The following is a 13,366-nucleotide window of genomic DNA, read 5'->3' as shown; positions in this document are numbered from 1 at the left end:
GATGCAAAAGATTAGGACATATTAAGACAGCTTTTTTGTCATAGAATTTAGTTGAGGTTGGCAACATGTCCGGCATTTTACATTGTAGATTAAGAATTTTTCTACAGTTAGCACATTTGAGTACAAGACTAAAACACAATATATATTTTTATTGTCTTAAAGTACAAATAAACAACTGTTACTCTGTTAATTTATGAGTGTTGTCTCTCTTTGTTTCAACAACTTGAACTCTTCAGTAAAAATGTTAAGGCAATTGGTTCCCTGGTATTTTCCTAGTAATGTGGTGCTTAAACTTTCTTTCTTGAGTACTATCAACTACTTAACATTACTTGAATCTTTAAGTTGTCTGAACTGATATTAGTAGTCAGCCTAATTAATGATTTTGAATTAACAGTACTCAGGTTTACTACAGTGAAACAAGTTGTCTATACAAATACAATCTGCGCATCAGTCATTCAATCATTGAAGTGTCCTAACAAGGGGGCAATGGGGTGTCCTAGGAGACAGGGGTGTGTTGTAAGGGACACTGGGGTGTCTTAAGGGACTGATGCAGCCTTATCTTTTGCCTGCATTCAGGAGAAAGTAGTAACTGCCGTTGTATTATAAAGCATACGGGATTGTAAAATCCACACACAAAACAGTTCAGATAATCCCACTTTTCCTCACAAGCATTGAGTTAAATGGGAAGATAGGTTTCCATTATGTTTACACAGTCCCTTGTGCACATAAATGGTATTGCAACCATATTTCCCAATACCATTTAATTTGGCAAAGAAAACTTTTCCCTTCTCTGCTTTATCTAGCATATGCGATAAGGAATGGAATCACAGGCTGGTTTTATATTAAACCGGCACTTTATTATTTCAGTATCAGTACTACACAACGAGGGAACATTTTGTTTAGTTTTATACAAAAGGTAGCTGGTGACAGACCAGTAGTGTATATACAGACCATGTACAGTGCAGCATTTGAAAACTGACAAATATCATCTGTACAAATGTAAAGTTCAGCTATGTACTCGTAACACATCAACACATCAGCACACAAATTTGCGTGCAGGGCAGCTCGCAAAATCGCACACAAAGTAAGCAGTTAGTAAGAAAAAACACAGGTACTGATTAAACACAGAAACTCAGCTTACAGGATTGTTAATTTGGATCTACAATAGACAATACAATTTAATAGACTACAATAGATTGAGACTTAATTCAACTGCATATACAGAGAGGCAGATAAAATGATGCTTGAGTGATAGGCTGCAGGGCCCTGTGTGCAACACTAATAATCATCACTCGTACAACAAAATACTGCATGCTAAAACACAGCAGAAATGAATGAGAAAAAGGAAAGAGAAAAAAATATAATGTAAAATGCCTAGAACTTGACTCTGAATACACTTACACATAAATAAATACATTTCCATATCTCAGACACAACAAATAATCATCCTTATACAAATCTGGAAAAAAATACTCTTAACATGAAGCTGGTAACAATGGAGTGGGAGACAAGTAGTACAGTAGGCCAGATCCGAGAGTCATGCCAGGAAATGGACTTGAAAACTGGGTAAATGGATTGGTTGACTCAGCAGAAGGATATGTACAGGATATATACAGGTTGCTTCGGTAAAGTTCACAGGAAATTACAACATTTTTATTACAGGAAGTGTGATCAGGACAGAACTGGACAAACTGAAAGAAGAGCAGTGGGGGCCTTAGTCGGCATTGTCAGCCGTTTCTGACACCACTTCCTATGGCGTCTTTCACTAGGACACTCTGTGCCTCCGATATGCCACAGCTGGTCAACGACTGACATGGGAGTAAAGACCAGCAGTTTGAAGTCAATGTCATTGATTTTGGGAAATTGATGGAAAATATTTTTCCTACATTTGTTTTCCAACATAAGTTTGCAGCCGTGAAAGCGGGACTGATTGTTTCTATTGTACATGTGCAGTAAACACTCCTAGAAGCTCCAAATAATCCAAAAGGGTAACATTCCAGAAAACACAGGACAATCTCAGCAACTGGAAAATGCAGACACCCCCAATGTCCCCACTATCCTCTAGAACATTTAAAAACAAACAAGTCAACAAAAAAAATCTATTCTTTTCAAAACAAACTTGACTCATAAATATGTTAACCCTGTATCTCAAAAAGATCCCTTTTGAATTGAGTGGACTTTTCCCATCCCTGCCCCACATCCCCCCCATTCGCTGTCCTTGCTGCGCCAGATGCCGTATCGAAAGGAGGGATGAGTGCATCACAATTTGGGTCTCCACAGTGACACTGACAACCCAATGCTACAAATATTTCAACTGCCAGTGGAAATGGCTGTGGGCAGACCATGGAATCTATCATGCTTCTGTGAAGGAGGGCGCACTGGGCTGCTCATTCTTCTGTGGCACATTCCTGCAGAGAGAAAAACAAAGGGCCAAAAAAAACACTGTCTTAAAAAGGGACACTGGGCAATTAAACTGCTGTTCGAGAACCAGGTGATTTTTTTTGCTTGATAATCCAGCTGCGTACACTTTCTTATCACCTGCAGTCTGGGGACCAACACTTCAGAAGACTTGCCACAAGTTGGGTCACAAACCTTGGGCGCTACATTAATCTGTACTGACTGGTTTTATTCTATGAGCGACTGAAATGGTTTGTGAATAAGAAAACCACCCTGTACAGACAGACAGACAGACAGACAAACAGACAGACATTCAGGCAGACTCTCCACCAGAAGCACTGCACTGTGGTCTATGCATTACTGAGAAATAACCCCCCCAAATGGCACAAGTGGATTTTAAGTCTCGTGATGGCGTGGCAGCTTTACTCTCCACTGTCACTGTAAGAAGCGCATTAAAAATCTGGGTATCAAAAAATGTCTGGCAGGGGTCACTGCTCCGTGGTGGGGAGGGGTTGCAGGGGCAGCACAGCACTATGTAGCAGCATGGCTCTTTCAAAGGAGTGACAAAGAGGATGAACAGTAACAGAGAACATGACAATCAGAGAGTAAGGTGATCTGTTTATGTCCTTACTGTGAGTCAATCACTGGTTGTCATGTTCTCTGTTACTGTAGGTTTATTTGTATATATATATATATATATATATATATATATATATATATAAACACACATATATATTGTATATGCAGTTAACACATTGTTATGGCAATGTTGTGGTTTGGTCATATTTCAGTTCTGTCATATTAGATGCGAGGCAAGTGTTGGGGGAACATTTCACACTGACCACATGGTGGTGATATTGCTCCACAGTAATCCTGATCATTACAATGTTGCCACAACATTACTGTTATAAGCTCGGTTGCTGCTCAGTTGATTTTTCCTCAAGGTACTACTGTTTGTCCCTCGGGCTACAGTGCTGGAGGCCCCCAGTACCCCCATCCTTCCCCTGCGGTCCCAGACCCCGCCTGTCCATTTTTTGTGGAGCACAGAAACAGAAACTGCGTCCACCCTGCCTTCTTGGACACTGCCAGGCCACCTACTCGAATTTGGTGAGGGGCGCTTTGTCGCATGTCACCTCGGACCGCACCCCATTCTGGGTTTTCGGGACGCTCCTTCCGGGCGCGCTTAAACCTTTCAGCTTGACGTCACTGTATTGAAAAGGACGCACATGTACATACACAGACACAGAGAGGGTCAGCACCTGGAGAACGCAGGCAGGGGTAGGGTGTGGTGGTCTGCCTGAGTGGGCCATACACTTCTGTGAGTAAAGACCGAACTCAGACCCTACATTCACCACATGAACACTTTCCCTTAAAGGGTTAATATTCCTCCATCCATGTATCCCATATGGTATTTAATTGCTGTGCTAGTTTCTGTCAGGATCCCCCTCTTAAAAGACTGGATGGACTCATACACCCAGTGCTGTTTGATTTGAGATGCAAATGTGAGATGTATGGACTGGTCTATATGGACCCTTCAGCTGGGGTAAAACAGAATGGAGATATATTTACCTTAAAGAAACCTAAAATAACAGCTGCATCCAGAACTCAGGGTTTGAACAGTTTAAACCAGTTAATTAATTTACTTTAAGAGTGATTGTAGTGGGATTTGGTTTGCCAGTTATAGCATATAGTTCCCTGAGTTCAATATCACTGCGTCTTAATGGGTCTCAATAGTACACTGCAGGGCGCCATCTTGTGTTCCACAGTTATCTTGATAGCCTATATTACTACGAGTGTTTTCCTGTCCTTTGTCTGGGGATTGGTGTATGTGGAAGAGCAATTCAAAAGACAAAGTGACCAAGTCTAAGTGGGTGGCGGCACAGAAAAAAATTATCAATTTTGATTAATAGGCTCTGTGTGTGAGAGATGGTGTGACAGAGAGAGACAAGGACAGTGTGACACAGAGAGAGACAGTCAGTGTCTTTCACACAGTGTCCTACACATGCAGATGGTCAGACACTTACACAGTAGAGATCTCTGCCTCCTCGGGGTCCAGCTCCTTGGCTCCAGGGTGTTTCTTGCCCAGCAGGTTCACAGCGATGCACATCAGCATCCCACATTTGTTGGTATAGAAACAGGTGGCATCCACAGCCATCAGTAGCACCAGGAAGATCACCATGACGATGCCAACCACGGCCCCTGTACCCACGCCGGACTTCTGATGGATCGCGCTCACTGCTGCTGAGAGGGAGAGGGAGAGGGTGGAGAGGGGGAGAGGAAGAAGTAGTGAAGGAGAGAAAGAGGTAGAATTTTCAGATTTAGACGCATACAAAAGGTGAAAGCTAGGGAATGGGGTTAGAGTTTGCAGTTAACAGCCAAGGGTCAGGAGGGAGGACTGGCTTGGACGCCAGAGTTCAGTGGAAGTGTGCGAGATATCCCGGTGTCATTCATCCACTCGGTGACTAGGACGTGGGGGCCATCATGGTACATCAACAAACTATACAATCTGAAAGAGGATCAGGCCGGTGGGGGGCCGCACTCACCCTGTGTGGGGCTGGGCTCTGGGAGGGTGAAGGTTAAGGATGCAGGGGAGGAGGCTCCGCTGGGGTTGACAGCGCTGATCTCCACCATGTACTTCTGGCCGAACTCCAGCCCTGTCAACAGCAGCTCCTGGGAATCGGCCAGCAACGTCAGGTTGTGCCAGGACTCATCTCCTGACTCCTGTGTGGGAATTTGCAGATTAATACAGACACAGGCAGATAAACCCAGACATATATGCAGATAGACCCAGACGCACGCAGAAACAAAGACCCTCGACTTCACACCACCTGCAGTAGGGTACAGCCTGCACCAGGTGCTGTGGCTCGGCGGGGCTCTACTCACCATGCTGTAGCGCACAGCGTAGTGAGTGATGGGGCTGCCCCCGTCATCCAGCTGCTTAAAGGGGATCCTATAGGAGTTGCCCTCTGGCCTGCCCCCATCTGACTTCACATGTGGTCTGTCAGGCTCCCCTGGGGACAGAGGGAAAGAGAGGGAGTGGTGAGGACAGACACACTGGACACTGTGGTACAAAAACAGAAAGAGAGAGGGAAAAGAGGAAGCAGGGAGAGAGAGGGAGAGGTGAGAAAAGTGGAGAAAGAGAGAGGGAGGGAGGTAAGGAGAAAGGGGGAAGTAAGGACAGACACGTACAGTACATTAACAGAAAGAGAGCGAGAGAGAGACAGAAGTGAGTGGAGACACAGGCCAAATGAAGCACACTGGTTACCTTCTGCGGTAGCCAATGGAATGAGGCGATGGGCGACAACATCGTCAGGGTGGGGGGGATGAGATGAAAGGATGAGGTCATATGGATGGTCGGGAGTGATGGGGCGAATGGGAGATGTGGGTGGGATGCACATGGCAAAACCATCCAGACAGACAGACAAACAGACAGACAGAAAGCATAAAACTGACAATAAAACCCAAAAATTAAATGACAAGACAGAAAAATGCATTGAAAGCCTAGTTTGCCTCACTGCCTTTCATATTATAAAATTCTTTGCTTTTTGGATTTGCAGAATGCAGATGACCGTGTTTGTTACTGTAGATTTGTTTTGCCCAAATGGGATTATGATTTGGTGCGGTACTTTCTGGCCTTCATTAGTGCTCTCCCTACTTTCCTTTAAGGCTGTACTTTGCATTCTTAACTCCATGTCCGATTTTCTCATTGAAATCAAGGGGATCTGATGGAGTACCACGTGACTGTTGGTTTTTTACATGACAACCAGCAATGGAGCCGTGGCCCCCCTTGAGGAATACTGAGCTAGCCTGGTATCATAATTCTTAGAGGGAAAAGCGGGGCTCATTGAGAGCACCTCACATTAATGGAGTTTTTCACTCTGGATCTAATTTTAATGGTGAGCATGACCTGTATGTGGCTAAAGGCTTCCAATTTCTCCTGAAGACCTCAGTTTGAGAGGTCAGTGGTTAAGGCAGAAAAGTAAAATAATGTATTATTATTATTATTATTATTATTATTATTATTATTATTATTATTATTATTACTAGCCCTACTCTCACAGATGCCTTTGAAACCAAATTAGTCAAGTTGAGCTCCAGGGTGTAACAGTTACTGACACACAACTTTTGACATATGCACAAGAGTGACAACATTAGCTGGGGGCAGAGCTGGGGTAGGGGACGGCGAGGGTTGAGATACTCACGCTTGGATAATGTGCAGACCTCCTGCTCCGCCGAGAAGCCCCCCTCACCGACCACATTGACGGCCGAGAGCCTTACGATGTAGGTGGAGTAGGGCTGGAGAGATGTGATGGCCAGGGGCTCTGCACACAGATAGCACAAGCAGATGAGTGGAACTGTCAACCCGGTAAATTTACCATAGGATTGTCAGAATTTTTATAAAGTTTCACTGTGGTTTTACCATGATCAATGTTTCTAAGACATATTTACTACAGTAGGCCAACAGTTTGTGAAGAGCGAAGTAAAAGGGCAGTGAAGATGTATTCAAATACAAGACAAGTAAGACACCAGAAACATATGTCCTCTTGCTTGCATGTGCACAATAGTGAGTTTAATGTTTCTCATTGACTTTCCTCAATACAAAGTTGCCATGAAGGTTATTTGGTCATGAGGGAAACACAGAGACTCACCGCTGGCTGCGATGACCCATTTGTTCCACTCGCTCTCCCCCTGGCTCCTCCACTGTAGGTGGTACTGGGTCACGGGGGAGCCTCCGTCAGCCATGGGGCCCAGCGAGAACAGCACTGAACTGGGGCCCACATGTAGTTTCACCTGCTCTGGAGTGCCTGGCAGGGCTGAGGGAGGGGTGGAGAGAAAAAGAGAGCATAGGAGAGAGAGGTGGGGTGGAGATTGAGAGAGTGAGAGAAGGTAGAAGGAGGGGGTGGGGAGACAGGAGGGAGTAGGAAGATGAGGAAGAGAGAAAGAAAAAGTGTTAGAAATGAAAGAACATGTATTCACATTTGGAAGCACTGGACTGAAAAAAAACAATGAAGTCACAGGAGTTTAAACTGAAAAAACTGGATATTCTCAGCTTAATGTTTTTTCGATTTCAAACAGAAACAGGGACATGGAAAGGGAGAGATTATGGTAGAGTACAGTAGAGACTGCAGAGCTGCCCCCATTGTGGGTGTCTATGGAGTGGCCCCTTACTCTGCAGATTGAAGTCTTTGGAGTCCTGGCCGACTGGGCTGCTGGCGGTGCAGGTGTACAGGTCGCCATCGGAGGGCACCACCTCACGCACAGTGAGGGTGGAGGACATGGGGCCCGCGCTGATCTGCACATGGCCACCACTGGTCTACACACAGGGACAGCAAGAGCACCCACGGTCAGAGAGGCAAGAGTGAAAACATGGGTAGGTAATATATGATCCTTGTGTCTTTCATATGACACAATTGGCCAATTTCTTTGTATTTATTTTGTATTGTGTATTATTATTATTATTATTATTATTATTATTATTATTATTATTATTATTATTATTATTGTCATAATTTCAGGCTTCAATCAAAGGCAGAGGCAGAGACAGGAGTGGGCCTCTCACCAGTTGCTCTCCAGAGCTCTTCCTGCTCCAGAGGATTGTGGGGGATGGGTCACCAGTGACAAGGCAGGTGACGGTCACGTTCTCTCCAGGCAAGGCCTTTGCTTTCTCCTCTAGCTGGATGCCAGGCTTCACTGCAACAGACAGGAGAGGAACCCAGTTGGCACAGAGACGAGCAGATGGGACTCAGGTGCAGGCTTCCCAGGGAAGCTAATAACGTTGTGGCCGCGTGGTGTTAATGCGACCACAGAACAACATGATGTTGTGGTGACACAGCGCTGTAGACTCCAGGGCACATTGTCAATGTTATGACATCACATTTCTAAAACTACATTCCCAAGGATTAATATTTTCCCAGATAACCAGATACAGAGAATGAGCTGTTTATTTTCAATCAAGTGAAAAAACTAAATCCTTTTCCATGACTATATGTGGTGTATTTCATATATTTATTAATTTAATTCCTTTATTTTAAATGTATTTTCCATTCCATGCACCTTCATGTCTCACAAACATTTATTTCGATGGAAATGCGGTTATACAAATGTTATTTTACAATGGACAATGTGCCCAAAGGTAGGCCAAAGGTGCTCTCCCCCTTAAATGAGGTATGAACAGCATATTAGAGTGTACCTGACACCCTCAGCCTGATGGTGGCGCTGTCCTTGCTGATCGTATTCGTGGCAGTACAGGTGAAATTGCCCTCGTCGCTCTTGCCCACCCAGAGGATTGTCAGCTCACTGCGGTCAGAGTTGTACTGGTAGCGGCTGAAGTCAGAGCCTTGTGGACTGGCAGCATAAAGAGAGAGGAGGGAGTCAGTACAGACATTAACTTGTGCTGAGTCTGAGAGAGGGAGAGAGGGAGACACAAAGAGGTCACTGCATACCCAGTCCAGTTGATTTCCGGGGCGGGGTATCCAGAGACCGGACAGGAGAGGGACACATTAGTGGGCCCCACGGTTACGTTCTTCTCTGTCTCACGCAAGTGGATTTTGATGGGAGCTGGGGAGGGGGGCCAAAAGAGGCTATTATTGGTTGAGTCACTAGATGGGCCCCACTGCCATCACCCACACTGGCATCTCTGATTTTATCCCCTTATCCCATCTCCGGTCTCCATTTCTCACCATTGATCACCACAGAGATTTGCAGAACGTTCTCCTCATTCCTCTCCTTGATCTTGCCCACGCACTCCCAGGGGCCGTGGTCTGAACGGCTCACGTTCACAATCCTCAGGCCTTGGCCGGGCAGTATGGTGACTCGCTCTGCAGGGCCACAGGACAAAAAAGACCAACAAAAAATAAATCAAACCTTGACGTTCTGCTGAAACAAATTGGTCGACTTCCAGGGGTTCGTGTCAAAAAATGGTAAAGTAACATTATTAAAACAAGACGTATCCTACTACATTCAAGAGAAAAACATCTAAAAGAACAAAACATGCTGAAGTAAAATATGTATAAATACTATATATATACTCAGGGGTAACATCTTCCTGCAACATTTTTTTTAAACACGCCATATTTGTCAAACCCAAATACAAACAAAACAAAACCATATTGTTCTGAGTTCACTTTATTGCAACACTAACAAAGAGTTGTTTGGTTAGATGGTCAAGTGCAAGGGCTCCTCTCTTGTGGTCTCATGCCCTCATGCTGACAGTGAGCAGAGTGTGGTGTCTCACTCACCGTCTGTGTCTCTGCTCACTTCCTTGCCGTGGAACCTCCAGGTCATGGTGGGCTGGGGAATGCCGGCGACCTCACAGGAGATGGTGGCTACTTGACCAGAGGTGAAAGTTTGATATTTCTGAATGTTCTTGAAATTCACTTTCTCTGCAGGGCAGAAAGGGGGACATGATGTGTGAGAAAGATGAATCAACACGTGAAGATAAGAAAGGATTGAAGCTGTTTGGTCATTGGTTAATGGTTAATGGACTTTTCCCTTTACATTTTCTCTTCAGTGTTACTGTAGTTCAAGGGAGCAGAAAAATCAGTAGATGAGCTCCTGAGTCATATGGAGAAAAATAGTTGGGTACAGGAACAGGCTGATTAGGTTGATTAACTACCGTGTAGTCATGTGAGTAAGTGTGTGTGTGAATGAGTGAAAGTGAGTGTATGAGTGTGTGTATGTGTGTGTGTGAGTGTGTGAGAGTGACTGTGATTGAGTGACTGAATACAGGTCTGCGATGACCTGGGGTCCCATTCAAGGTGTGCCCTGCCTCGTGCTCCATGGATTGTGCAGTGCATCCCATGTACTGGGTGAAGCAGCTAGTGATACTGGAGGGATGGAGGAATGGTGGATGAATGTGGTGAAAGGGATGGTCGTATGATCCATACAAGAAAACAAGAAAAGAGAAGTTAGGAAGATGCTGGGCTCCACTCACGGATGATGGAGATATCGACCGAAGCCTGTTTGAAATCCCCATCCTCATACTGCCCACTGCATCTGTAAACACCACTGTCTTCTATTGTGGCTCCCATTATGATGAGCTCTGAGGATTTTTCGTCATGCTTTTTCACTATGTAATGATCGTCAGAGTCTGCTTCTAACTCGACATCATCCTTCATCCATGTTATCTCAGCCTCGCCACCGCTTGCTAGAAAGGGAAAACGGACACACAAAGACACACACAAGTGTTTAGATGGCCCACCCACAGAGAGACCAAGACTCCTTCCTAGTGTCGCCAGCTGCAGCACAGCCTGGAAGAGGACAGAGGCTGCTACCCACCTCGACAGAGCAGCTGCGCATTGCTGCCAAGCTCCATGTTGACATTGCTGGTGATGATCTCGATTTTCTTGCTCGCCGCTGTGGGACACAAAAGAAAGAAGGGAAGAGGAGAATGTGTGTTAGTCAGCATTCCTTCACCACTGATAGACATCTCCAGAATACATTCTTCACTTCCTCGCACTCATTCTGTCCTGCGCAATCCTTCCAGTCCAGGTCCCAGTTCAGCCCACCCTGGACTGCTGCAATTTTCCCTTTGGCTTTGTTGGTGGTGCCAGTTTCAGTCAAACCACAGCAGTGCTACACAGGCCAGCCCTGGTTGATTCTGTCCTGCCTATGCCCTACTGTTGCCCCACAGGGTTGTTCTCAGAACACGCTTCATAGTGGCATGATTCCATAACTTACAAACACACACAGACGCACATGCACATAGATGCACGCATACATTCACATACAGAAAAAAACTCTCTACATTCTAGTATCATTGTGTTTTTATTCCCTGTGATCAAATGTTATGACTACAGGAGTCAGTACTGCTCAGAGCACGGCAGGCGTCAATTTCCCTTTATGAATCCGAGTGCTACGGCAAACCCTGCCAGACAAAAAGGGTCAGGACCTGGTCAGGCAACACTGTTGTTTGAATGTATTTAAATGTCATTTTGGCATTTGTTATTTGTCAGGCATGTATTTGGTATATCCATGTCATTATAGAATGTTATTTTACAAAAGGTTTTACAACATCCCTGGGAGTCTGCACACTTCGAATTGTTCTGTGTTCACTTTGCTGCAGCCCATAACGTTACTTCGCTATCTGGAATAACGCGGCAGACTGGGAAGACAGCTGTGGCACAGTTGTGGAGTTCCCTGAAGCAGAGCACACAGCAGAAAAATGCACAGTCCCTTCTAGAAGGCTGTCAAAAGAAAAAGAAAAAAACTCCACAGACAAGCCTATATAGAGAACCACTCAACCCCCCCGTCCTCTCCCCCACCTATAAACAATTCCTACACTATTGTTTTTGGGACTTCTGTGTTTATCTGTCTTTATCTCTTTATCAAAGAAAGGCCTCTATAAATAGCAGGATGTGTCTTGGCTTCACTTGAATGTGCTGTGGTGTGTTTTATGGGGGGGGGGGGTGATGTGGATTCTCTTGAGAGGACCATGGCTATCACCTGTTTCCTGTAGAACACTCAATTTCTTCCTGTATTGAGATCAACAGCTGGCCACTTTGCAGACTGTGAGGCCTGCTCTATGCAAGCGGTCAGTTATTATGTAATTTGATTGCTGAGACAGTAGGTGGGAGCTTGATTTCTTGACTTGCTTTGATATCAGGAATCAGAGACACTGCTCAATCACATTCATAATTTAAAAAACAGGGCCCCACAGGAGCTAACTGACATAGACTTGGCTGTTTTTTTCAGGTTTTGTATAACAAGGTAGTTTTGTAGGAAGTCAACATAGAGGAATGTGATTAATTAGTTGCTCGATTTCTAATTTAATACTTTGATGCATTTTAAATAAAAGCCCAGAGAAACCTGATGGACATACGTACTGTATGCCAATGTGTATAACTTAATTTGCACAACCTGCAATTTATCTTTGGACCACAATCAAAACACAACAAATACACTGACATTTAGAATCACACACAAACACAAACACGCACACCTCTCTCTCACACAGACACATAGATACACACAGAGAAAAGCATGTGTCGAAAAACTAAAGCCACCACTGAGAACAGTTTTATATGAGCCGGTGGGTCAAAGTTTTGATGTGTGAACGCTGTCACAGATGGATTAGTCAGATTACTAGACATTGCAACCACTTAACTGGTTTCAATTAAACAATTAAGAGCAGAGGGACTGACATCCACAAGCAGTAACACTGACTTGCTGCCCCCTGCTCTACTGTACCTAACTACATGGACCTCCTCCCAGTGTTCTGGTAGGGTCATATAATTCATGCCTGCATACAAATACAATAATTTGCAACTACGTCCACACAAATATATGAAGATCATGCTTTTATTCCAATAATAATAATAATAATAATAATAATAAATCTATAGCTTAGATATATTTATTCAGTATAAACCCGTGGACTTACACTGTTGATGGAACCTTAAGTAGGGGAAACCAGAGACAGTTGCAACATTTTTTATCATTTGCTCCATTACAACTTTTTTTTAAAACAATCAGCTTACATCTGTCTGCTACGATTTCACACCATTTAAATGTTTTTAGAGCTAATGTGCAGACCGCAATATTGCTTCAAACCTAAAGAGTCAGACGTTACAATTGACCCCATGCCCAGGGTCAGGTGTAACAGTAGCCAGGGTCAAATGTAAAAAGTTGCGTGAATTCATAAAATAGATACACCATATATTTAACTCAGAAATTAAAATCTTAATTGATATATTGTTTTACACATACAATAAACTTATTTTTTTCCAACAAGATCATTCAAAAAATGTATGGGGTCAAATGTAATATGTGTTACAACTGACCCCAACCCTAGGAGCCATGACTAATCTTCATCTTTAGAGAAGAGGAAAAACATCTAGAAATTATGTGAACTGAGAGTACACATATTAATGATGAAAATAATGTGTGTGAGAATGTGAACTATGAAGCACAGAACTGTATTCCCCCAAAACAATTGTTAAAAAACGTACAAACATAGCTTAAAAAAAAC

General features: G+C 44.0%; 1 protein-coding gene across 4 annotated transcripts in view; it reads right to left on the bottom strand.

The window, feature by feature from the left end:
• Nucleotides 1-835: 835 nt before the first annotated feature.
• Nucleotides 836-13,366, bottom strand: part of ncam3 (neural cell adhesion molecule 3) — a 14,953-nt gene continuing 2,422 nt past the window's right edge. Inside the window, exons 2-16 of one of the 4 annotated variants that reach the window (XM_066719225.1) lie at nt 10,675-10,752; nt 10,331-10,543; nt 9,636-9,779; nt 9,078-9,215; nt 8,841-8,955; nt 8,588-8,742; nt 7,958-8,088; nt 7,567-7,711; nt 7,047-7,211; nt 6,600-6,719; nt 5,281-5,408; nt 4,941-5,118; nt 4,422-4,635; nt 3,496-3,603; nt 836-2,408 (exon numbers count right to left, since the gene is read on the bottom strand). In XM_066719225.1, coding sequence (XP_066575322.1) covers nt 2,354-2,408; nt 3,496-3,603; nt 4,422-4,635; nt 4,941-5,118; nt 5,281-5,408; nt 6,600-6,719; nt 7,047-7,211; nt 7,567-7,711; nt 7,958-8,088; nt 8,588-8,742; nt 8,841-8,955; nt 9,078-9,215; nt 9,636-9,779; nt 10,331-10,543; nt 10,675-10,752 — 2,087 coding nt within the window. In that variant the 3' untranslated portion in view covers nt 836-2,353. Of the gene's footprint in view, nt 2,409-3,491; nt 3,604-4,421; nt 4,639-4,940; nt 5,119-5,280; nt 5,409-6,599; nt 6,720-7,046; nt 7,212-7,566; nt 7,712-7,957; nt 8,089-8,587; nt 8,743-8,840; nt 8,956-9,077; nt 9,216-9,635; nt 9,780-10,330; nt 10,544-10,674; nt 10,753-13,366 lie in introns of those variants that run through there. The other 3 variants (XM_066719227.1, XM_066719226.1, XM_066719228.1) reach the window with 3 other exon arrangements.

This window comes from Amia ocellicauda, chromosome 12 (assembly GCF_036373705.1).
Source record: "Amia ocellicauda isolate fAmiCal2 chromosome 12, fAmiCal2.hap1, whole genome shotgun sequence".
NCBI lineage: Eukaryota > Metazoa > Chordata > Actinopteri > Amiiformes > Amiidae > Amia > Amia ocellicauda.
This window is presented reverse-complemented; position numbering and strand designations above follow the sequence as displayed.